This window comes from Sylvia atricapilla, chromosome 30 (assembly GCF_009819655.1).
Source record: "Sylvia atricapilla isolate bSylAtr1 chromosome 30, bSylAtr1.pri, whole genome shotgun sequence".
Classification (NCBI taxonomy): domain Eukaryota; kingdom Metazoa; phylum Chordata; class Aves; order Passeriformes; family Sylviidae; genus Sylvia; species Sylvia atricapilla.
In genome coordinates this window covers 1,943,432-1,967,949 of record NC_089169.1, presented here as the reverse complement: position 1 = coordinate 1,967,949, position 24,518 = coordinate 1,943,432, and the positions used below count along the sequence as shown (strand labels likewise).

At 55.5% G+C, this 24,518-nt stretch overlaps 4 protein-coding genes across 4 annotated transcripts; 2 read left to right on the top strand and 2 right to left on the bottom strand.

Annotated features, from left to right (window-relative positions):
* Positions 1–2,555: 2,555 nt before the first annotated feature.
* Positions 2,556–2,879, top strand: LOC136373029 (keratin-associated protein 5-4-like). The gene has a single exon (XM_066337961.1). It carries the CDS (start codon positions 2,556–2,558, stop codon positions 2,877–2,879), a length of 324 nt encoding a protein of 107 aa, XP_066194058.1.
* A 10,712-nt stretch (positions 2,880–13,591) lies between these two features.
* Positions 13,592–16,047, bottom strand: LOC136373025 (protein MRP-126-like). Its single transcript, XM_066337956.1, has 3 exons — positions 15,974–16,047; positions 15,260–15,418; positions 13,592–13,929 (listed from the first exon to the last, which is right to left on the bottom strand). The coding sequence occupies exons 1-3, from the start codon at positions 15,980–15,982 to the stop codon at positions 13,753–13,755; spliced, it is 345 nt and encodes a 114-aa protein (XP_066194053.1). The 5' UTR covers positions 15,983–16,047; the 3' UTR covers positions 13,592–13,752.
* A 2,024-nt stretch (positions 16,048–18,071) lies between these two features.
* LOC136372918 (protein S100-A7-like) lies at positions 18,072–19,502 on the bottom strand. The gene is made up of 3 exons (XM_066337775.1): positions 19,289–19,502; positions 18,681–18,891; positions 18,072–18,241 (listed from the first exon to the last, which is right to left on the bottom strand). The coding sequence occupies exons 1-3, from the start codon at positions 19,375–19,377 to the stop codon at positions 18,077–18,079; spliced, it is 465 nt and encodes a 154-aa protein (XP_066193872.1). The 5' UTR covers positions 19,378–19,502; the 3' UTR covers positions 18,072–18,076.
* A 1,904-nt stretch (positions 19,503–21,406) lies between these two features.
* Positions 21,407–24,075, top strand: LOC136372885 (protein S100-A9-like). The gene is made up of 3 exons (XM_066337740.1): positions 21,407–21,829; positions 22,350–22,503; positions 23,645–24,075. Exons 2-3 carry the CDS (start codon positions 22,351–22,353, stop codon positions 23,855–23,857), a joined length of 366 nt encoding a protein of 121 aa, XP_066193837.1. The 5' UTR covers positions 21,407–21,829; position 22,350; the 3' UTR covers positions 23,858–24,075.
* The last annotated feature ends 443 nt before the right edge of the window (positions 24,076–24,518 follow it).

The window sequence follows — 24,518 nt, the reverse complement described above, 5'->3', positions numbered from 1 at the left end:
TCCCGAATTATTGCCTCCCAAGAGCTCTCCGTGTGGGGCTGTGCGAGGCCAGGAACAGCGCCGGGATTTGCTGGGTAATTAGGAGCTAATTGGGGATCAGGGGAAATGGAAATTGGGTGTTCCTGCGGCTCTGGGGAAAGTCCCGGGGGTCTGCAGGTTCCCCAAAGTGTGGGACCACCGTGTGGGTGCCCGTGGAGTCCTTCCTCCTCCTCCTCCTCCTCCTCCTCCTCCAGCAGCCCCGGAGCCGCTCACCTGGAATAAAACAAAAAGCATATTCAAAAAAATTGTTCCCAGGCTGAGACTTGGGAATTAAGCACTTGGCTAATCCTGGATCGATACCCAGGGCTGGATTTATTCCTTCTGGAAAGAATAAAATAAAATAAAATAAAATAAAATAAAATAAAATAAAATAAAATAAAATAAAATAAAATAAAATAAAATAAGAATTCCAGCTGCTCGTCGTCCCTCCCGGCGGAATTCTTTGGTCACCTCCAGGGATGGGCACCCCAAACCTTCCCCGGCAGCCCCTGCCAAGGCCTGACCCCCCTTTCCATGGGGAAATTCCTGATTCCATCCTGAGCCTCCTGTCTGGGAGTTGTGCAGAGCCCAAAATTATCCCTGAGCCTCTTTTCCTCCAGGCTGAGCCCCTTCCCCAAATCCCTCAGGATTCTCCAGACCCTTCCCCAAATCCCTCAGGGTTTCTCAGCCCTTTCCCCAGCTCCCTCAGGATTCTCCAGCCCCTTCCCCACCTCTATCCCCTCCTCTGGACCCTCTCCAGCCCCTCGTGCCCTGCCCAGAACTGGACACAGCCCTGGACATTCCCCTCCCCAGCGCCCAGCACGGAGGGAATTCCTGTTAAATGAGATTTTTCTCCTTTCCCAGAGCTCTTTTGGTACTTCCAGGCCCATCCCGGGTTTTTTTGGGGGGAGCTGCAGGTCTAGAGAACCTCAGGACATTGCGGAGGGACGTTGAGGATTTAGGGATGAGCCGTCACGTCCCCTCTGAACCCAAATCACTCCCCGGGTGTGACCAACACCAAACCTGACCTGGGGCCACCCACGCGACTCCCCCGGCCCGGCAGAGCCCGCAATTAAATCTCCGTGGACAGGAAAGGCGACCTAGAAGGAGAGGCAATCCCAGCGTGGATCGCGTGAGTCACCCCAGGAGCCCGAGGAATGGAGAGGGAGTAAAAAAAAAAAATAAAAATAAAAATAAAAAAAAACACCAAAGGCAGGGGTGAATGAAATGAACGGGCAGAGCTGTGGGACAGGGAGGGGCTTCCTCGGCAGGTGAGGTGTGCAGGGAGGGTATAAAAGTGCTCCTGGCCCCGAGAGCCTCATCGCCTCTCGCTCCTTCCTCACCTCTTCAGCAGCAGCTCAGGTAACACCGGGGGGGGGGCTCCAAAACCATCGGGGGGGTTCATGGATTGGGGACCCCCAGGGCTGGGATTTGTTCTGGGGGTGATCAGGAGGAGGATGAGGAGGGACCCCCACACCCAGAATTGGTCTGGGATTTGTTCTGGGGGTGATCAGGAGGAAGATGAGGAGGGACCCCCAAACCTGGAGCTGGGCTGGGATTTGTTTGGGGTGGCCCAGGAGAGAGCAGGGGGAGGATGAGGAGGGAGCAGGAGGAGGATGAAGAGGGAGTGGGAGGAGGATGAGGAAGGAGCAGGAGGAAGATGAGGAGGGACCCCTGGAACTGGACTGGGCTGGAATTTGTTCTGGGGGTGATCAGGAGGAGGATGAGGAGGGACCCCCACACTCAGAATTGGTCTGGGATTTGTTCTGGGGGTGATGGGGAGGAAGAGGAGGATGAGGAGGGAGCAGGGGGAAGATGAATTGGGACCCCCACACCCAGAACTGGGCCGGGATTTGTTCTGGGGGTGATGGGGAGCAGGGGGAGGATGACAAGGGGACCCCCAAACCTGGAGCTGGGCTGGGATTTGTTTGGGGTGGCCCAGGAGGGAGCAGGAGGAGGAGGAGGGAGCAGGAGGAAGATGAGGAGGGAACAGGAAGAGGATGAAGAGGGAGCAGGAGGAGGATGAGGAGGGACCCCTGGAACTGGACTGGGCTGGAATTTGTTCTGGGGGTGATCAGGAGGAAGATGAGGAGGGACCCCCAAACTCAGAACTGGGCCAGGATTTGTTCTGGGGTGGCCCAGGAGGGAGCAGGGGGAGGATGAGGAGGGAGCAGGAGGAAGATGAGGAGGGACTCCCACACTGGAACTGGGCCGGGATTTGTTCTGGGGGTGACCAGGAGCAGGAGGAGGATGAGGAGGGACCCTCACACCCAGAACTGTGCCGGGATTTGTTCTGGGGGCGACCAGGAGGGAGCCCAGGAGCTCCGAGGGGACAGAGATGAGGACATGGAGGGCGGGTCTGTGCTGGTGGCTCCTCTTTGGAGCATGGCCTGGATGTCCCCAAGTGTGACAACAACCCCAGAGGGGAAAAAGGATCCAGAGACAAATTTGGGATCCGGCCGAGCCCGGGAATAGGAGAACACCCAGAAAAGCCGCTGCCACCTCCCGTGTCCCCACAGGTGACCCAGCAGAGCCCCATGTGCTCCCGGCAGGAAAAGGACCAGTGCCACCGGCAGCAGCGCCAGAGCAGCGGCGGCTGTCACAGCTCCGGGGGTGGCGGATGTCACAGCTCGGGAGGTGGCGGATGTCACAGCTCGGGAGGTGGCGGCTGTCACAGCTCCAGGGGCAGCTCCGGGGGATGTCACAGCTCCGGGGGCAGCTCCGGGGGATGTCACAGCTCGGGAGGTGGCGGCTGTCACAGCTCGGGGGGCTCGGGTTGTCACGGCAAGCCGCAGATGCAGGGCCAGCAGCAGCAGCAGCAGCAGCAGGTGCCGCAGATGCCGCAGCAGAAGATGAAGTGACAGCGCCGTCCGAGCCTTGTCCCGGCCGGGAGCGGCTCCCAAAAGCCGCCCGGAGCTCCCAAATCCCGGGAAGGGCCCGGCCGGGGCTGTCCCGGTGTCCTGAGCTGTGCCCCGGCCCCGCCGGGTGCCCAATAAAGAGTCACATTCCCTAAATCCCTCCTGCCTCGGTGTGTCCTGAAACCCCTAAACCCCTGAACCCCTAAACCCTTAAACCTCTGAAACCCCTAAACTCCTAAACCCCTAAACCCCTTAAACACCTTAACCCCCTAAACCCCTTAAATCCCTTAAATCTCTTAAACACCTTAAACCCCTAAACCCCTAACCCCTGAAACCCTAAACACCTTAAATCCCTTAAACCCCTAAACCCCTGAACCCCTAAACCCCTGAACCCCTGAAACCCCTTAAACCCCTTAACCCCTAAACCCCTTAAACCCCTTAAATTCCTTAACCCCTAAACCCCTTAAATCCCTTAAACACCTTAAACACCTTAAACCCCTAAACCCTTAAACCCCTTAAACCCCTTAAATCCCTTAACCCCTAAACCCCTTAAATCCCTTAAACACCTTAAATCCCTAAAATCCCTTAACCCCTAAACCCCTTAAACCCCTTAAACACCTTAAACCCCTAAACCCCTGAAACCCCTAAACCCCTTAAACCCCTAAACCCCTTAAACCCCTTAACCCCCTAAATCCCTTAAATCCCTTAACCCCTAAACCCCTTAAACCCCTTAAATCCCTTAAACCCCTTAACCCCCTGAAACCCCTTGAACCCCTCAAATCCCTCACCCTCGTGTTCCAGAGCCAGGGAGGCCGCCCGGGAAAGGGATTTTGGGGCTGGAATGATTTCCAGAGGACTGGAAGTGGCCCGGGAAATGTTTTTTTTTTTTTGAGGGGATATTTTTCAGAGCCAAGGAGGCCGCCCGGAAAAGGGATTTTGGGGCTGGAATGATTTCCTGAGCCCGGGAAGGGGATTTTGGGGCCGGGATGATTCCCTGTCTCACCCAAAGGCTCCGTGAGGGCTCCTGGGGGCCACAGCCGTGCTCAGCCCCACTCATCCTGAGGAAACCCTGGCTGCGGTGACTCCTCTGAGAATTTTGGGGCTCCTTTCCTTTGCCCCTGAGGGTCCGTGAAAAATCCTTTCTTTTCCCTGCCATCACAAGAGGAGAGGGCGGAGGCTCCTCTGCTCCCCTTTGGATGTGGTTTGTGCTTTTCCCGGAGGCTCCAGGAGATCCCGGAGCAGTTCTGGGGACATGTGGCCAGGGTTGGTGACACTCGGGACACTCGCTGGTCCTTTGCCGTGAGTGAGGCCCTCGGCTGAAGAGCAGCTGGGGTGAGCTCGGGTGGGTCCCTCGCTGTGCTGGGCAGGGGATGAGGGAAGGGATTCTCCCCCTCTGAGATCCCACCGGGAATGCTGAGCCCAGTCCTGGGGTCCCCCACAGAGAAGGGACCTGGAATTGTTGGGGTGAGTCCAGAGGAAGTTGATAAAGGGGCTGGAGCCCCTCCCCTGTGGATCCAGACCGGGAATTTTGGGAATGTTGAGCCCGTGGAGAGCCCAGAGCCCATCCCAGGAGCTCCAGGGGAGATGGAGAGGGATTTTCCCTCAGGAACTTCGGGGGGACAGAGAGCTGGGAACTCCCCATGGACCATTGGGACACCCAGAATTTGGGAAGTCGGAGCCCTGGGGACACCGCGGGACGTTGTTCTGCTGTCACCACGTCCCCTTTGGCCCGGCTGGGACCTGTTTTAGGTTAGCCTGGATGACCCCAGAGGTCATTTCCAGCCTCACGGGGAGCCGACAGGACACAGCGGGCCCGGCTCAGCCCCTAAAGGCGGGTTTATCCTAAGAAAAGCAGCGGGAGCCGATTTTCGGTGCCAAAATCCGCCGATTTGTCCTGAGAACGATGCTGAATTCCAGCTCCGGCTGCTCCTGTCCCCTCCGACCACTCCCAGGCGTTCCTCCCTGACAGCTCTTCCCTCTCCGGAGGAATTCCAGGAGGATTCTGCCCTCGGCCCCTTGTCCCCGTGACCGTGGCACCTCTCAGGGAGAAGAAAAAAAAAATCCCATTTTCCTCCTTTTTTTTTTTCCACCCGGCTCATTCCCGGCTTTACCTCTGGCAGCTCCCGAGCGGAGATCAATCTCTGCCACAGCAGGAGAGGGGGCTATAATTAAAGCCGGGCTATAATTAATTAAAGCCGGGCTATAATTAAAGCCGGGCTTAATTTTCCCGAGCAGAGGAAGCACCGAGAACGGGAGCGATATCCATCGGCAGTGAGTCAGGGAGGAGGGAAGAGGGCGGGAGGAGCCGGGCTCAGGGATGACACGGAGCTGCCTCATTTCCCGGGAAAAAAAAAAAAAATGGGAGAGATTCTTCTTTAAAGCTGCTGCCACCACCTCGGGATCCTCGATTTTCCTCTCTGGTTATCCCGGGATCTTCGATTTCCCCTCCCAAACATCCCGGGATCCTCATTCCTGCCCTGGATTTCTTCTCCAGAATCCCGGGATCCTCATTCCTGCTCTGGATTTCTTCTCCAGAATCCCGGGATCCTCATTCCTGCCCTGGATTTCCCCTCTCCAGAATCCCGGGATCCTCATTCCTGCCCTGGATTTCCCCTCTCCAAAATCCCGGGATCCTCATTCCTGCCCTGGATTTCTTCTCCAGAATCCCGGGATCCTCATTCCTGCTCTGGATTTCCCCTCTCCAGAATCCCGGGATCCTCATTCCTGCTCTGGATTTCCCCTCTCCAGAATCCCAGGATCCTCATTCCTGCCCTGGATTTCCCCTCTCCAAAATCCCGGGATCCTCATTCCTGCTCTGGATTTCCCCTCTCCAGAATCCCGGGATCCTCATTCCTGCCCTGGATTTCCCCTCTCCAGAATCCCGGGATCCTCATTCCTGCCCTGGATTTCCCCTCTCCAGAATCCCGGGATCCTCATTCCTGCCCTGGATTTCTACTCCAGAATCCCGGGATCCTCATTTCTGCCCTCCCAGAGGTTAGGGAAGAGCTCTGAGGTCTCTGATCCCAAATTTCCCCTCCCATGTTTTCCGTGGCACCGGGAGGATGGAGCGGAATCCTCGGGATGTTCTGGATTTTCATTGTGGGATCGTTTCTGTGGGATCTTTCCTGGGGATCGTCCCTGGGGTGGATTCGCTGGGATTCCCGGGGGATCCCAATGCTGGAGAAACCCCAAATTCTCTCCCCACCCCCGGCGTGTCCTGCTGGACCCCCCAAAGCCCCCCAAAGCCCCCCAAAGCCCCCCAAAGCCTCCCCAGACCCCTCAGAGTGTCCTCAGCCCAGCCTTGAGCCCCCTCCTGCCTCGGGAAGCTCCGAAAAATCCAGAATTTACACTTTTTATTGGGGTTTTTTTTTGGTGGTTTTATCACCGTTTATTGTGAGAAGGGGAAAAAAAAAACAAACCGGGGAAAAAAAAAATACAAAATTCCTTCGGGATATTTACGGTGCAGAAACATCGCTGTGAAAACTCCCGCCTCCTCCTGAGCTGAGGAGCGTTTTTGGTGTGTCCACCCCTCCAAAAAAAAAAACCCCAAAAAAAACCAGAAAAAAGGGGATTTTGCTCGGAATGAGCTCCCAAGAGTGAACCTTTAAATTTTCCCCGGAGGAATCGCCGCTCCGCGTTTGTTTTTGCTGCTGGACGATGAGTCAAGTCATTATCCTGCTCATCCCAGTCCCATAAACCAGGGAATTTATTTTATGAGGGGAAAAAAGAGGGAAAAAAACGAAGAAAAAAGAGGGGGGGAAAGGGGGGGGAAAAAGAGGGGAAAAGGGGGGGAAGAGGGAAAAAAGAGGTGGGAAAAAAGAGAAAAAAGAGGGGGGAAAAGAGAAAAGAGAGAAAAAATAGAAAAAAAGGCGGGAAGAGGAAAAAAGAGGAGAAAAAAGGAGGAAAAAAGATTAAAAAAGAGAAAAAGAGAGAGAAAAAGGAAAAAGAGAAAAAAGCGGGGAGAAGAGGAAAAAAAAAAAAGAAAAAAGAGAAAAAAAGAGGGGGAAAAAAAAGATAAAAAAGAGGAGAAAAGGCAGGGGAAAAAAAGAGAATAAAAGAGAAAATCTGCCCCAAGTTTTCAAAGCTGCGTTTTTGAAGCCCCGGGGAGGTTTTTGCCTGGCGGAGGTCAATCGAGGCAGGGTCCTGATTCCCCCGGGAAATTCCGGAATTCCCGGGATCCTGCGGGAAAACCCACGCCGGGGTCACCCCAAAAATACCCCAGCGGGAGCCCAGCCCCTCCCTCCAGCGCTGCTGGGTGCCCAATTACCGGGCCGCTTTAATTAGGGCTGATTAAACATCCCCCCCAAACCCAGAGCTCAGCTCCCGCTCCATGTCACCCACCCGGGTGGCCTCACCTTGTCACCTCGGGGTGACACCAGCCCCGGGGACGGCTCTGGGTGTCCCTTACCTGCCCGCCAGGGTGTCCCTTACCTGTCCCCGCGGGTGCCACACGGCTCTGTCCCCACCCACGGGTGTCCCTTACCTGTCCCCGCGGGTCCCACACGGCTCTGTCCCCACCCACGGGTGTCCCTTACCTGTCCCCCGAGGGTCCCACACGGCTCTGTCCCCACCCACGGGTGTCCCTTACCTGTCCCCCGAGGGTCCCACACAGCTCTGTCCCCACCCACGGGTGTCCCTTACCTGTCCCCGCGGGTCCCACACGGCTCTGTCCCCACCCACGGGTGTCCCTTACCTGTCCCCGCGGGTCCCACAGGGCTCTGTCCCCACCCACGGGTGTCCCTTACCTGTCCCCGCGGGTCCCACACGGCTCTGTCCCCACCCACGGGTGTCCCTTACCTGTCCCCGAGGGTCCCACACGGCTCTGTCCCCACCCGCGGGTGTCCCTTACCTGTCCCCCGCGGGTCCCACACGGCTCTGTCCCCACCCACGGGTGTCCCTTACCTGTCCCCGAGGGTCCCACACGGCTCTGTCCCCACCCACGGGTGTCCCTTACCTGTCCCCGAGGGTCCCACACGGCTCTGTCCCCACCCACGGGTGTCCCTTACCTGTCCCCGCGGGTCCCACACGGCTCTGTCCCCACCCACGGGTGTCCCTTACCTGTCCCCCGAGGGTCCCACACGGCTCTGTCCCCACCCGCGGGTGTCCCCAGGGTGTCCCTTACCTGTCCCCAGGGCCACCAGGGGGGTCTCAGTAGACGCAGCGCTCGGCCGGAGCCCTCTCGGTGTTGATGGGCTCCGCGTCGGGGTCCGAGGGGGAGGTGGCTCTGTCCTTGGGCTTTGGGGACTTCTGAGGGGTCAGAGGTCAGCCCCTGTCAGCCCCTCCCCACGTGGGAGAGAACTAGGGGACAAATCTGTCCTTGGGGTTTGGGGACAGGAGGGGACAGGACCCTGTCAGCCCCTCCCGGGGAGAACCATGGGATAGGTCTGTCCTTGGGGTTTGGGGACATCTGAGGGGACAGGATCCCTCAGCCCCTCCCCAGGTGAGGGAGAACCATGGGACGGGTCTGTCCTTGGGCTTTGGGGACATCTGAGGGGACAGGACCCCTCAGCCCCTCCCCAGGTGAGGGAGAACCATGGGACGGGTCTGTCCTTGATGTTTGGGGACAGGAGGGGACAGGACCCTCTCAGCCCCTCCCCGGGTGGGAGAGAACCAGGGGACAGATCTGTCCTTGGGGTTTGGGGACATCCGAGGGGACAGGACCCTCTCAGCCCCTCCCCGGGTGGGGAAGGACCCCTCAGCCCAAGGGGACAGGTCTGTCCTTGGGGTTTGGGGACATCCGAGGGGACAGGACCCCTCAGCCCCTCCCCGGGTGAGGGAGGACCAGGGGACAGATCTGTCCTTGGGGTTTGGGGATAGGACCCCTCAGCCCCTCCCCGGGTGAGGGAGAACCAGGGGACAGATCTGTCCTTGGGGTTTGGGGACATCTGAGGGGACAGGACCCTGTCAGCCCGGTGCCGGGGGTGGGGCAGAGCCCAGATCCCATCCGCCCCATTCCCGTTTTCCCTTTCTGCAGGAAAAGCGACACAGCGGGGCCGGGAGGGGACAAACCCCGAGAAAAAAAACACCCCAAAGAGTGACCAGTCCCCTGCCCAAAATCCGGCTGCACCCCAAAATCCGCCCCAAATCCGGCCCCTCTTGTCCCCTGCAGCCCCCGGAGTCACCTTGACGGGAGCGAATTCCTGCTGGATCAGCTTCTTGAACTCGCTCCTGCTGAAGGATTCCGATTTCTTGCCTTTGCCCTGAGAGTTCTGCATCATGTCCGTGATGGCTTTGAGGAGCCTGGACATGGCTCGGTCCTGGAAGGAGCCTGAGGTCACAGCCACCGCCAGGAAAAACCCCCGAGCCCCTAAAATAATCCTAAAAATCCCCCAAAATCCCAAAAATCCCTAAAATCCTCCTTGAAATCCCAAAAATCCCTAAAAATCCCCAAATCCCAAAAATCAAAAAAATCCCCCAAAATTCAAAAAAATCCCAAAATCCCAAAAAATTTCAAAAAATCCCAAAAATCCCCCCAAACCCCCAAATCCCAAATCCCAAAATCCCAAAATCCCAAAAATCCCAAAATCTCAAAATCCCAAAATCCCCAAAAAATTTCAAAAAATTCCAAAAATCCCCCAAATCCCAAAAATCCCTAAAAATCCCCAAAATCTCAAAAATCCCAAAAATCCCCCAAATCCCAAAATCCCAGAAATCCCAGAAATCCCCCAAATCCTAAAATCCAAAAAATCCCCCAAATCCCAAAATCCCAGAAATCCCCAAAATCCCAAAAATCCCCAAATCCCAAAAATCCCCCAAACCCCCAAATCCCCCAAATCCCCAAAATCCCAGAATGCCAAAAAATCCCCAAAATCCCCAAAATCCCCGCGGTTTGTTTCCACCAGGGAGGTAAAAAATGAATTTTCCTTCCCCGAGCTTCTCTGAGCCCTTTCACCTCCTTTCTCCACTTTTCCTCGGTTAAATTAAAAGGGGATTAAATCCCTTAAATTCAATTAAATTAAATTCAAACGTAATTAAAGCCTTTCTCTGTAGGCATCCCGGCACCGCTGGGCCACGGGGTGGATCAGGATCCATCCTCCCGCCCGGGAGCTGCTCAAATCCAAAGAAGTGGGGAAAAAAACCCAAAAAAACAGGAAAAAAGTCTTATTTTGGGCTGACCTGAGTGCGCCGGGGCCGGAGCGGAGGGAGCAGCTCCCGGGGAGTGGGAGGAGGAGGAGGAGGAGGATTCCTTCCCATCAGTCCGGTTCTTTTCCCCGGGATCCTCCCTCCTCAGCCCCGGGGATGTTTATCTGGGCGGGTGGATGTAGGGCAGCACCTCCCTGCATCGCAAAAAAAATAAAGATAAAAATAAAAATTAAAAATTAAAATTAAAATTAAAATTAAAAATGAAAGTAAAAATAAAAATAAAATAAAAAATAAAATAAAAATAAAAATAAAAATAAAAATAAAAATAAAAATAAAAATAATTAAAATTAAAATTAAAATTAAAAAATAAAATAAAAATAAAAAAAATAAAAAATAAAAATTAAAAAATAAAAATGAAAATAAAAAATAAAAATAAAAATGAAAATGAAAATAAAAATAAAAAATATAAAAATATAAAAATAAAAATAAAAAATAAAAATAAAATAAAAATAAAAATTAATTAAAAAAATAAATAAAAGTAAAAATAAAAAGAAAAAATAAAAACCCCATAAAAATAGAAAATAACATTAAATAAAATAAAATATAAAATAAAAATAAAAATAAAAATAAAAAGTGAAGGAATAAATGGGGACTGATGGAATAAATGGGATTTTTGGGAAGTGAAGGAATAAATGGGATTTTGGGGAGCGAAGGATTTTGATGGGATTTTGGGCAGCGAAAGAGGTTTGTCCTCTTGTCACCAATCGAACTGGTCTGTGTAAAATAATATTTAAAAAAAAAACCACATTTCCCACCAAAAAAAAAAAAATTAAAAATCACTTTTTCAACGTTCTAAAATCAAAGTTTTTTGCGTCGTTGGGGTAGTTTGACACCCAGGGGACAATTGGGGGACACCCGGGTGACCGTGGGGTGACCCTGGGGTGACCTGGGGTGGCCGTGGGGTGACACAGGGTGGCCATGGGGTGGCCCTGGGTGACCTGGGGTGACACAGGGTGACCTGGGGTGACCTGGGGTGACCCTGGGGTGGCCCTGGGGTGACCCGAGATGACCATGGGGTGACCATGGGGTGACACGGGGTGACACCGGGTGGCCCTGGGGTGACACAGGGTGACCCAGGGTGGCCATGGGGTGGCCCCGGGGTGACCCTAGGGTGACCTGGGGTGACCCTGAGGTGACCTGAGGTGACCTGGGGTGACCCTGGGGTGGCCCTGGGGTGACCCTGAGGTGACCTGGGGTGACCCTGGGGTGACCTGGGGTGACCCTGAGGTGACCTGAGGTGACCTGGGGTGACCCTTGGGTGACCCTGGGGTGACACGGAGTTCCCGCAGGGTTCGATCCCATAAATGCGAATAATCCCATTAATTTCAGCGCGTCCTCGGGGAGCTCGGCCGGGCCCCGGTGGCCTCCCCGAGTGTCACCTCCCCGCGGTGTCACCTCCCAGCAGGTGGCAGCAGGAGCCCGGAGTCCTCGGGGCCCAAATCCCGGGATTTTTGGGGCTGGAAAACCCAAAAAACAAAAAAAGGAGGGCGGAGCTGCGGTGGGGTTCAAGGATCCCCGTTTGGGGATTTGGGGACCACTCGGGGGTCACGGGGGGGTCATTCCCTGTCCCCTCCCGGGGTGACAAATTCCCGGGGACAGCAACGCCCCATCCCGGGGGGTCCCTGCGGGGCCGGACCCCCCCGAGCCCCCCAAAATCCCCAAATCCTCCCAAAATCCCCCAAATCCTCCCCACCCGGGGCTGGCGGGTCCTGGGGGGACACCCCGGGGCCGGGGGGTGACACCGAGGTGTCCCCACTGCCCGTGGGGTGTGGGGGCTTCTCCTGCTCCAGGGACCCCAAAACTCTGCGGGGTGAAGGTCCAGGGACCCCAAAGATCTATGGGGTGGGGATTCAGAGACCCCAAAACCCTGCGGGGTGAAGGTCCAGGGACCCCAAAGATCTATGGGGTGGGGATTCAGAGACCCCAAAACCCTGCGGGGTGAAGGTCCAGGGACCCCGAAAACACTGTGGGTGGGGCTCCAGGGACCCCAAAACGCTGCGGGATGGGGCTCCAGAGACCCCAAAGCTCTGGATGAGGAGCCAGGGACCCCAAAGCTCTATGGGGTGGAGTTCCAGAGACCCCAAAACCCTGCAGGGTGGAGTTCCAGAGACCCCAAACCACTGTGGGGTGGGGCTCCAGGGACCCCAAAGCTCTGCAGGATGGGGTCCAGAGACCCCAAAGCTCTGTGGGATGGGGCTCCAGAGACCCCAAAATTCTGGATGGAGCCCAAGGGACCCCAAAATCCTGCAGGGTGGAGTTACAGGGACCCCAAAATTCTGTGGGGTGAGGCTCCAGGGACCCCAAAGCTCTGCAGGGTGGGTCTCCAGGGACCCCAAAATTCTGTGGGATGGGGCTCCAGAGACCCCAAAACCCTGTGGGATGGGGCTCCAGAGACCCCAAAGCTCTGGATGGAGCTCCAGGGACCCCAAAATTCTGTGGAGTGAGGCTCCAGAGACCCCAAAACTCCTTGGGCCGGGGCTCCCGCCCGGATTTGGGGTTCAGAGCCGAGGACACTCTGCTCCTGCAGGAGGAATTGGACATTTTTTGGGGTTTCCAAACCGACCCCGGAGGAAGCTGAAGCAAGGCCGGGGGTGAAGCAAACCCGTGGGGTTCTTGTGTTAACCTGGGGGTGGGCTCTTGCTTCAGCTCTGCTGCTTTTGGGGAAGCTTCTGGAAGGTTCTTTCCCGGAGCTGGGCGATTTCAGGGTTTGGGGTCACCCTTGGGAAATCACCCAGCGGAGTTTTTTCCCGCCCCAAAAAGGCAATTTGGAAATCTGCTTCTTTTTTAACAAATGAGCCCTTTTTTGGGGCAGATTTGGGGTGTTTTGGCGGCTGCCCCAAAACTGGACGTGTCCGCCCTAAAACACCCTAAAAAAGGGGTTTTTTGCAGAAAATGGTGCCCGTCCTTCCTCCCAGCTCCTGCCCACCGCCCCCAGCTCAGGCCCAGGAGATCTCTGCAGAGTTTCCAGAAAAAAAATGGGGATTTTTGGGGGGATTTTGGTGGGTTGGGTTGGGTTTTGGAGGGGGTTTTGGGGGTTTTTTGGGTGTGTTTTTTCTGGGGGTTTTTTGGGGGGGGGGGGGAGTTTGTTGTGTTGTTGTTTTGTTGTTTTATTTTGGGGTTTGGTTTTGGGATTTTGGGGGTGTTTTGTGGGGGTTTTTTTGTAGTTTGTTGTTGTGTTGTTGTTTTTATTTTTGGGTTTGGTTTTGGGTTTTTGGGGAGTTTTTGTGTGTGTGTTTGTGTGGGGGATTTTTTTGGAGTTTGTTGTCGTTGCGTTGTTTTATTTGGGGTTTGGTTTTTTGTTTGGTTTTTTGTTTTTGGTTTTTTTTGGGGTTTTTTTTGTGGGGGGTTTTTTTTGTGGTGTTTTTTTTTTTTTTTTTTTTTTGTTTTTTTGGGTTTTTTTTTCCAGCTGGAAATGCAAAAAAACCCAAAAATCCATCAAATCCCGGAGCAACCCCGAGCAGCCAATCCCAAATTCCCGGCCACCCTCCGAGCCCAGATCCCACCCCAAAGATGGATTCGGCGAGTTTAGGGACGAGAAAATCCCAGGCAAAAACCACACACAGAGAGAGAAATTCGGGACAGCTCGGGGCAAACCTTTATTTTCGGCACCAAAAAAATTCCACCTCGCGTGGGATGAAGAGGAGGATGAAGAAAGGCACGGAAAGGGAGGATCCAGGCTGGAATTCCTTTTTACAAACCCTTGGGCGAGGAGGGGATTGAGGGGGTTGACGCCTCAGTGGTGGTGCTGCTGGTGGTGGTGTTGGTGCTCCTCCACCTCGTGCAGGTGCTCGTGGGTGGCGCAGGTGACACGGGTGACGAGGAGCATCACCTCCCCGAAGCTCAGCTGGGCGTCCTTGTTGACGTCCAGGTCCTTCATGATCTGCTCCACGGTGGCTTTGTTCTTCACGTGCTGCCGCGAGGAGAAGACGGGTCAGGACAGGATTATCCCCCCCAAAAAAAAATAAACCCCTCCCCGCGGCACGAAAAGGGTTAATTTGGATTTAGGGAAGTGAGTTCCCGAGGGATAAATTGGGATTGTTTCATCGGGGGGGTTGGGGGAGTGAAGGAATAAATGGGATTTGGGATGAAGGAATAAACGGGATTTTGGAAAGGGAAGAAATAAATGGGGAGTGATGGAATAAATGGGATTTGGGGAGTGAAGGAATAAATGGGATTTTGGGGAGTGAAGGAATAAATGGGATTTTGGGAAGGGAAGGAATAAATGGGGAGGGAAGGAATAAATGGGATTTGGGGAGTGAAGGAATAAATGGTATTTGGGGAGTGAAGGAATAAATGGGATTTTGGAAAGGGAAGAAATAAATGGGGAGTGAAGGAATAAATGGGTTTTTGGAAAGGGAAAGACTAAATGGGATTTTGGGGAATGAAGGAATAAATGGGATTTTGGAAAGGGAAGGACTAAAAGGGATTTGGGGAATGAAGGAATAAATGGGATTTATGAGTGAAGGAATAAACGGGGAGTGAAGGAATAGATGAGGTTTGGAGAGTGAAGGAATAAATTTGGTTTGGGGAGGGAAGGAATAAATGGGATTTGGGGAGTGGAGGAATAAATGGGATTTTGGGAGTAAATCCAAACCCTGGGCCTGAATCTAAACCTTGGGTGTGAATCCAACTTTTGGGACTGAATCCAAATTTTTGGGGCTGAATCCAAATTTTGGGGCTGAACCCTGGGGCCGAATCCAACCCCTGGCAGTGAATCCAATTTTTTTGGGGGGGTGAATCCATTTTTTTGGGGGGATGAATCCAACTTTTGGGGGTGAATCCAACCAATTCACCCAAACCCCTGGGGGCGAACCCAAATTTTGGGGATGAATCCAAACCCCTGGGGATTAATCCAAACCCTGGGAGTGAATCCAACTTTGGGGGCTGAATCCAACCAATTCACCCAAACCCCCGGTGGCGAACCTAAATCCTGGGGGCGAACCCAAATTTTGGGGATGAATCCAAACCCTGGGGGTGAACCCAAATTTTGGGGATGAATCCAAACCCTGCAGGTGAATCCAAATTTTGGGAGTGAATCCAACTTTTGGGGCTAAATCCAAACCCTTGGGGATTAATCCAAACCCTGGGGCTGAACCCAACTTTTGGGGCTGAACCCAACTTTTGGGGCTGAATCCAACTTTTGGGGCTGAATCCAACTTTTGGGGCTGATTCCAAGCGCCAGGATCCATCCCGGCCCCCTTCCCGTGCCAGCCTTGGATTCCCCTCACGTAATTAATTACCTTCAGGTAATTAGCCAGCTGCTTGTCAATGAGCAGCTTGAGCTCCTTCTTGGTGAGGGTGTCCCTGTCCCCCTCGCGCCGCGAGTACTGGTGGAAGACGTCGATGATGATGTCCATGGCCTTCTCCAGCTCCGAGAGCGGCTCCTGGCTCTGCTGGGACTGCGGGAGAAACACCGAAAATCAGGGGAAATAAAATATCCCGGGGAATTACAAATATTGGGGGGAATAAAAAATATCTGGGGAAATGACAAATATTGGGGGAAATGAAAAATATCTGGGGAAATGACAAATGTTGGGGGGAATAAAAAATATCCGGGGAAATGACAAATGTTGGGGGGAATAAAAAATATCCCGGGAAATTACAAATATTGGGGGGAATAAAAAATATCCCGGGAAATTACAAATATTGGAGCAAATGACAAATATTGGGGGAAATGAAAAATATCCCGGGAAATTACAAATATTGGGGGAAATAGGAAATATTCAGGGAAACGGCAAATACCCAGGGAAATAACAGATACCGAGGAAAAAAACCCAAATATTCAGGAAAACACCAAACACCCAGGGAAATTACAAATATTCAGGGAAATAACAAATACCGAGGGGAAAAAAAAAAAAAAAATCATGGGAAATAACAAATATTCAGGAAAGTAACAAAAATCCAGGGAAATAACAAAAATCCAGGGAAATACCCAACCATCCCCCGGGACTTGCCTTGCTCATCTTGTCACCTCGGCGATGTCCCCCGCGGCGGGCGCGGGGCCGGTGTCACCGCGGGCTCCTTTATGTCCCGGCGAGTTGGGAAATGTCCCCGTTGTCCCTTTGTCCCCATCCAGCCCCTCCCCGGAGTTGCTCAAGGCCTCCGCGGAGGTTCCACTTTTTTTTTTTTTTTTTGTGGCTTTTCCCGCAAGGTCGAGGTGTCACAGCCCCCGGGGGGGTGGCACTGTCCCCAGAATGTCCCGAAAATGTCACTGAAGTGTCCCCGAAAATGTCCCTGAAATGTCACTGAAGTGTCCCCAATGGCCCCAGATGTTCAGTGCACCAGAAGACCCCATTATGAAATGTCCCCAATGTCCCCGATGTCCTCAGAACCCTGTGATGTGAGACGTCACCAGTGGACACTGGGGACATTGGGGACATTTCAAACCAGGGATTTCTGGTGCACAGAACATCTGAGGACACTGGGGACATTGGAGACATTGGGGACATCGGGGACATTGGGGACATCAGAGCCATCTCACACCTGGGCATTCTGGGGACATTGGGGACATTGGGGACCTTGGGGACATCACAGGGATATTGGGACATTGGGGACATTGGAGACATTGGTGATATCATGGACATTTGGGACATTGGAGACATTTGGGACATTTGGGACATTGGAGACATTGGGGACATTGGGGACATTGAGGACATTTCACAACGGGACATCCGGGACCGGCCCCGGAATTGCAGAATTTTGGTGCAATTTCAGGAAACCTCCTCGGGGTGACTCTGATCAGCCCAGAGGGGACAGGGGACAATGAGGGGACAATGGGGGCACAGGGGACAGTGGGGGCACAGGGGACAATGGAGGCATAGGGGACAGTGGGGGCACAGAGGACAATGTGGGGCACAGGGGACAGTGGAGGGCACAGGGGACAATGGGGGCACAGGGGACAATGTGGGGCACAGGGGACAAAGGTGGGGCACAGGGGACAGTGGGGGCACAGGCGACAATGGGGACACTGGAGACAATGGAGGGCACAGGGGACAATGGGGGCACAGGGGACAATGTGGGGCACAGGGGACAATGGGGGCACAGGGGACAATGTGGGGCACAGGGGACAAAGGTGGGGCACAGGGGACAGTGGGGGCACAGGGGACAATGGGGGGCACAGGGGACAATGGGGACACAGGGGACAAAGAGGGAGAATTTCAAGCGATGCTTTTATTGTGCTTTTAATTTACTTAATTGAAAGTATTAAAATTAATGCTTTTTAATTTACTTTAAGAGTAAAGTTTTATTGATGCTTTAGTCCCCAGCAGGCAGAGAGCAGCCAGACCCCGATCCCAAAGCTTTCCCCTCCAGGCTTCCCGTGCTTTTCTGGGTCGGCCCGGTACTGGTCCGGTTGGGCTCGGTCCCGGTCCGGAGGGGCTCAGTCCCGGTCCCAGTCCCGGTCCCGGTCCGGAGGGGCTCAGTCCCAGTCCACCCGGGCTCAGTCCCAGTCCACCCGGGCTCAGTCCCAGTCGGGTCGGGCTCAGTCCCGGTCCGGAGGGGCTCAGTCCCGGTCCGGAGGGGCTCAGTCCCAGTCCCAGTCCCGGTCCCGGTCCTGGTCCCGGTCCCAGTCCAGAGGGGCTCAGTCCCGGTCCCGGTCCTGGTCCCGGTCCCAGTCCAGAGGGGCTCAGTCCCGGTCCAGAGGGGCTCAGTCCCGGTCCCAGTCCCGGTCCCGGACCAGAGGGGCTCAGTCCCAGTCCGGAGGGGCTCAGTCCCAGTCCACCCGGGCTCAGTCCCAGTCGGGTCGGGCTCAGTCCCGGTCTGGAGGGGCTCAGTCCCAGTCCCAGTCCCGGTCCCAGTCCTGGTCCCGGTCCCAGTCCAGAGGGACTCAGTCCCGGTCCGCCCAGGCTCAGTCCCGGTCCCAGTCCCAGTCCCGGTCCGGAGGGGCTCAGTCCCAGTCCCAGTCCCGGTCCTGGTCCGCCCGGGCTCAGTCCCGGTCCCAGTCCCGGTCCCGGTCCGGAGGGGCTCAGTCCCGGTCCGGAGGGGCTCAGTCCCCGTCCGGAGGGGCTCAGTCCCGGTCCGGAGGGGCTCAGTCCCGGTCGGTCCCGGTGCGGCCGGGCTCAGTCCCGGTCCGGCCCGCAGCGCTCGGAGCCGTGGCTCAGGCGATGCGCGTCGTCGGCCAGTTTGCTGAGCACCATGGTGAACTCCTCAAAGCTCAGCTCCTTGTCCCCGTTCAGGTCGGTCTCCAGGAAGAGTTTCTCCAGGTAACCGGCTCTGTTCCTGTCCTGGGATTGGGGACAGCACGGGGACAGGGTTTTGTCCCAAAAATCCCCAGAGGAGACAAGATTTTGTCCCAAAAATCCCCGGAGGAGACAGGATTCTGTCCCAAATCCCTGCGGCGGGAGGAAGAGCAGGGGGTGACCGGAACCCCCCTCTTGTGCTCCCCACACCCCCAGAGCCCCCCTGAACCCCATTCCCGTGGGATTTTCCCCCAGAACTCACACAGGTCACTCCCCAATGCCCCCAAACCCCATTCTTATGGGATTTTCCACCCAAACTCACACAGGTCACTCCCCAATGCCCCCAAACCCCATTCCCATGGGATTTTCCCCCAGAACTCACTCCCCAATGACCCCAAACCCCATTCCCGTGGGATTTTCCCCCAGAACTCACTCCCCAATGCCCCCAAACCCCATTCCCGTGGGATTTTCCCCCAGAACTCACGCAGGTCCCCAGGAAGGACGGCGCCTGCTCTCTCAGCAGCGTGCTGAAGTCGTCGGGGCTGAGCAGGTCGATCTCGCCCTGGCGGATGCTGTACTGGTGGAAAATGTCCACCAAGGTCTCCAGGGCCTTCTCCAGGGTGCAATTCCCAGGGAATTGGTGGCTCCCGGCGTGGCTGTGGGTGCTGGAGGACATGGCTGAGCTCTGGAAGGACCTGCGGGGACAAACCTCGAAGTGAGAGGAGCCAAAAATGACAAATCTCAAAGCAAAAGGAGCCAAAAATCAGCGGGAGCTGCACCTGGAGTTTCATCCTGCCGGGGGAACCTTCAGCTCCTTGGTGTGGAGCAGGAGGTGAGGGGATTTAGGGAATTTTTGGCCCCAGGTTGGCTTGTCCCAGCACACCTGGGGACATTTTTCAGGTGCCAGCGAGGAGGCTCAGGGCAGAGGGCACAGAATTGGTGATGCCTCCACCGAAGACAGCCCCAAAATCCCGTTAATTCTTCCCGTTTTTAACCCAACCCAACCTCCAGCCCTCCTCCGACGGGCCGAGGCCACATCCCAAACGTCTCCCTCACCCTTTTCCCTGCAAGGACCATCCATGCCGCACTCACCCCGATCTCCAGGAGGGTTTGCAGGGGACAGAAGTGTCGCTGTGAGCCTGGAGCAGAGCTTTTATCCCTGTCCCAGGTGCCTGTTTCATCAGAGGCGGTGCCACACCTGCCGCAGGTGTCGGCACTTCCCGCACCTGGAGATCGTCCCTCTGTCCCCAGTTCCTGGTCGCACCCTCCAGGCTCTGGGAACCTGGTCCCTGTCCCCTCCATCACCCCCGGCAGGGCTCAGGGAGGGGAAAAACCCCGCCGTGGTCACGCCTTCGCGTCCAGGGCAAGGCCAGGAGATGTCAAAAACTCGCCGAGTTTTGCAACGGGGCCGAAAAGTTTGTACATTTTTCCCTTCGGCTGTGGGAGGAAACTGGGTGCTCCAGGTGGAGACAGGGATGGGTTTGTGCCCTGCGGGGGTTTGTGTGATTTCTGGGGTTTTCTGGATGTGATTTCTGGTTTCTCAAGGTGATTTCTGTCTTCCGAATGCGATTTCTGGGGTTTTTTTCTGAATGCAATTTGTTTTTTCTGAATGCAATTTCTGGTTTTTTCTGAATGCAATTTCTGGTTTATTCTGAATGCGATTTCTGGGGTTTTTTTCTGAATGGGATTTCTGTTTTCTGGATGTGATTTCTGGTTTTTTCTGGATGTGATTTCTGTTTTCTGGATGACATTTCTGGTTTCTGGATGTGATTTCTGTTTTTTTTTCTGAATGCGATTTCTGTTTTCTGGATGCGATTTCTGGTTTTTCTGAATGCAATTTCTGTTTTCATAATATGATTTCTGTCTTCTGAATGCAATTTCTGGTTTTTTCCGAATGCGATTCCTGTTTTTTCTGATTTCTCTTTCCTACGCCCCCGGCCGGCTGGACACTGCCCAAGACAAGTCTGTATTTTATAACTTGTTTTCCGCAATATTTTCCATTGTTTTCGATTCGTTCCAGGCCTCAGCTCTCGTTCCAGCGATTTTTCCGGAGAAAACCGGGCACAAAACCAGGAGGAAACCCGAGGTCGGGTCTTTTCTGGCTGGTGAAGGGAACCCCACGAGTTGTGCAATTGTCACCTCGATGTCACCATGTCGGAGGGGACCAGAACGATCGGACAATGAGGACAACAAGAGGATTTAAAATCAGACAATGGGGACAACGAGAGGATTTAAAATCCGACAATGGGAGGGCCAGGGGAGTGCCCGCTCCTGTCTGAGGATGCTCCTGTGTCCCCAGGGCACGGCGGGGTTTGATTCCGGTTATCCCTGACTCATCCCTGATTGTTCTTTTTGTTTCCCGGCATGGAAAACAAAAAAAAAATTGTTGTTTTCCAATTGGATAAATTGGATAAATACGTGGCAAATTGGAGTGTCACCTGTCCCAAATTGGAGGGTCACCCACCCAAAACTGGAGTGTCACTTATCCAAACTGGAGTGTCACTTATCCAAACTGGAGTGTCACTTATCCCAAATTGGAGTGTCACCCACCCAAATTGGAGTGTCACTTATCCCAAATGGAGTGTCACCTATCCCAAATTGGAGTGTCACCCACCCCAAATGGAGTGTCACTTATCCTAAATTGGAGTGTCACTTACCCAAATTGGAGTGTCACTTACCCAAATTGGAGTGTCACTTATCCCAAATTGGAGTGTCACCAGCTGCCGGGAAGTGTCACCTCCCAGGTGCCGGGATTTGTCTCCAGGGTTGTCCTCAGGGGTGGGGTGGGGTGTGCCGGCCAACCCTGGCACCAAATTCCCCAAAAAAACATCGGTGACAAATGTTTTACACCACAGCGACACAGGCGCCGAGCTTCACAAGGCTGAAAATGACTTTTTTTTATATTTTGGGATGTGTCTCCCTTTTATACGATTTCGCACAGACCAATCTGATTTGTGACAAAAAGGAAAAAAAAAAAAAAACTCTTCAATCCCATTGGTCAAACCAGGGGGGACACGGAGAAGAAATCCCTCCCAGGAAAAGGAATGGAAAACGAAGTTACAGTTTGCAAAAACCATTTCTCCTGTTTACAGAAAATTCCTTGGGCAAAGAGTATCAGAAAGGCAAAAACAGCTCAGGCACGGAGCCAGGGCTCCATCCCTGGGTTTAGGGGTGGGATGTGCTGGCCAACCCCGGGACACCAAACCCACCAAAACCATCAGTGACAAACCAACATCGTCCCACTGATGATCCCACCCAGAAAAATCTCCTTTTCCATCAGCTCCATCAAACGTTTGGGGAACGTTCCAGGTGCCACCCCTGACCACCCGAGATGTCACTTTTGGTGTTCCCCCTCACAGGTGTCATCCCTGGCGTTTCCTTGTTCTGCCCTGACGAGTTTTGGGGCTTCCCCTCCGTCGATAACAGTTCCTGGAGGAGGGTGAGGAGCCCGAAATCCACACCTGGGTGTGCTTGGCCTTGCACAATCCCCGGGGTGATTGTCCCCAGGGGACCCCGCGGCTGTCACAGCTCCGGGAGGGTTTAAAAACTACTCCTGCCCAGCTCAGCATCGCTCAGTCCTCGTCCTCCTGCCTCCTGCCGTGTGTCCTCTGCAGAGCCCAGAACTTCTCCGAGGTGAGCAGCTGCTTCCCGGCGGCGCTGGCGGCCGGTCCCTGTCCCTGGGATGCCGTCCCAACTGTCCCTGTCCCTGTCCTGGGGATTCTCTCTCTGTCCCTGTCTTTGTCCTTGTCCCATCCCTGTCCCTGTCCTTGGAATTCTGTCTCTGTTCCACCCCTGGAATTCTGTCCCTGTCCCTGTCCCATCCCTGTCCCTGTCCCTGGAATTCTGTCCCTGGAATTCTGTCCCTGTCCCTGTCCTGTCCCTGTCCCATCCCTGTCCCTGTCCCTGGAATTCTGTCCCTGGAATTCTGTCCCTGTCCCATCCCTGTCCCTATCCCTGTCCTCATCCCATCCCATCCCTGTCCTCGTCCCTGTCCCTGTCCCTGTCCCATCCCTGTCCCTATCCCTGTCCCCATCCCATCCCATCCCTGTCCCTGTCCCTGTCTCTGTCCCCATCCCTGTCCCCTGTCCCTGCCTCATCCCTATCCCTGTCCCCACCCCCTGGGACCCCGTCCCACATGTCCCTGTCCCCTCAGGATGAAGACCGACCTGGAGCTGGCGCTGGAATGCGCGGTCAACGTTTACCATCGGTACGCGGCGCGGCGCCCCATCGACGACTACCTGAGCAGGGAGGAGTTCTCACGGCTGCTCAAGGAGACAGCGCAGCCCTTCCTGAGGGACACCACACCGGTGGGGACACGGGGACACGGGGACACGGGGGGGTCCCTGGGATGGGATGGGATCCATGGGATCCATGGGGTGGGATCCATGGGCTCGAGGAGATGGCGCAGCCCTTCCTGAGGGACACCACACCAGTGGGGACACGGGGGGTCCCTGGGATGGGATCCATGGGGTGGGATCCATGGGCTCAAGGAGACGGCGCAGCCCTTCCTGAAGGACACCACACCGGTGGGGACACGGGGACACGGGGGGGTCCCTGGGATGGGATCCATGGGGTGGGATCCATGGGGTGGGATCCATGGGATCCATGGGCTCAAGGAGATGGCGCAGCCCTTCCTGAGGGACACCACACCAGTGGGGACACGGGGACATGGGGACACGGGGGGGTCCCTGGGATGGGATGGGATCCATGGGGTGGGATCCATGGGGTAGGATCCCTGGGATGGGATCCATGGGATGGGATCCATGGGATGGGATCCATGGATCCATGGGCTCAAGGAGACGGCGCAGCCCTTCCTGAGGGACACCACACCGGTGGGGACACGGGGACATGGGGGGATCCCTGGGATGGGATGGGATCTATGGGGTGGGATCCATGGAGTAGGATCCATGGGGTGGGATCCATGGGGTGGGATCCATGGGCTCGAGGAGATGGCGCAGCCCTTCCTGAGGGACACCACACCAGTGGGGACACGGGGGGTCCCTGGGATGGGATCCATGGGGTGGGATCCATGGGCTCAAGGAGACGGCGCAGCCCTTCCTGAGGGACACCACACTGGTGGGGACACGGGGGCACGGGGGGATCCCTGGGATGGGATGGGATCTATGGGGTGGGATCCATGGGGTAGGATCCATGGGGTGGGATCCATGGGGTGGGATCCATGGGATGGGATCCATGGGGTGGGATCCATGGAGTGGGTGGGAACAGCCCTGGAACCTCCTCCCATCCCGGGCACCTTGGGCAGGGACACCTCCCACCACCTCGGGTCACTCAGAGCTCATCCTCGGACACTTCCCAGGATGGAGCAGCCCAACGCAGGATCCTTGGGAATCCAAGAGCTTCCCAAAGCGAGGGTGGGGGGATATTTTTTTGGGGGGGCTCAGCCCTTGCTGGGCTGACCGTGCCCCCCGTTTGTGCCCCCAAATGCAGCCCAACACCAGCACCGACAGCTACATCGAGCAGCTCTTCGCCAAGGCCGACGCCAACCGCGACGGGCGCCTCAAGTTCACCGAGTTCCTGACCACGCTGAGCCTCGTGGCCATCGACGCCCACAACAGGAGCCACCAGGGCGATGACCACGGCCACGACCACGGGCATGACCACGGCCACGGCCACGGCCACAGCCGCGGGCACCGTCACTGAGATGGGAGCAGCTCCCACGGCGGCCGAGCCACGGGACGACCCCGAGTCCCCCACAGAAGCCTCGGCCCTTCCCTGTCACCTTTGTCACCTCCCCTCCGTGGCACTGAAATAAAATCTCTTCCCTTTCAGCACCAAACTCAGCCCGTGCTCCGTGTCCGGGGGTCTCCAGGGAGGGGTGACGCCCACCCAGGCCGCGGTTAAAGGGGGAAAGGCACGGGAAGGTGCCACAGGGGGGGATTGTTCTCAGGACAAGGTTTTGGGGGGTCCCCACTGAGCTGCGCAGGCTGAGGGGGGTCCTGGAGGGTCCCAGGGTGGGGGGCAGCCCCCCATGAGTCTGGGGGCTCCTGGGCAGGGGCCACCCTTGGGACCAGCCCCGGGAGGTGCCAGAGCGGGAACAACTCGGGGGGTCCTTCCCCTGGGTGTGCCGAGGGCCAGCCCTGGAACTGGGGGTGTCACAACCTGGGGGTGTCACATCCCAGGGGTGTCACAACCTGGGGATGTCACATCCCGGGGGTGTCACAACCTGGGGGTGTCACATCCCGGGGGTGTCACATCTCAGGGGTGTCACATCCCAGGAGTGCCACATCCCAGGGGTGTCACATCCCAAGAGTGTCACATCTCAGGGGTGTCACATCTCAGGGGTGTCACATCTCAGGGGTGT

Excerpts from the sequence above, each read along its gene's own strand:
- LOC136372885 (XM_066337740.1), top strand. The coding sequence starts at position 22,351 with ATGAAGACCGACCTGGAGCTGGCGCTGGAATGCGCGGTCAACGTTTAC. Across the intron at positions 22,504-23,644 it reads TCCTGAGGGACACCACACCG|CCCAACACCAGCACCGACAG; the intron begins GTGGGGACACGG and ends CCCCAAATGCAG.
- LOC136373025 (XM_066337956.1), bottom strand. Across the intron at positions 13,930-15,259 it reads AGCTGGCTAATTACCTGAAG|CACGTGAAGAACAAAGCCAC; the intron begins GTAATTAATTAC and ends TCCTCGCGGCAG.
- LOC136373029 (XM_066337961.1), top strand. The coding sequence starts at position 2,556 with ATGTGCTCCCGGCAGGAAAAGGACCAGTGCCACCGGCAGCAGCGCCAG.
- LOC136372918 (XM_066337775.1), bottom strand. The coding sequence starts at position 19,377 with ATGAAACAGGCACCTGGGACAGGGATAAAAGCTCTGCTCCAGGCTCAC. Across the intron at positions 18,892-19,288 it reads AAACCCTCCTGGAGATCGGG|GTCCTTCCAGAGCTCAGCCA; the intron begins GTGAGTGCGGCA and ends TTGTCCCCGCAG. Across the intron at positions 18,242-18,680 it reads CGTCCTTCCTGGGGACCTGC|GACAGGAACAGAGCCGGTTA; the intron begins GTGAGTTCTGGG and ends CCCCAATCCCAG.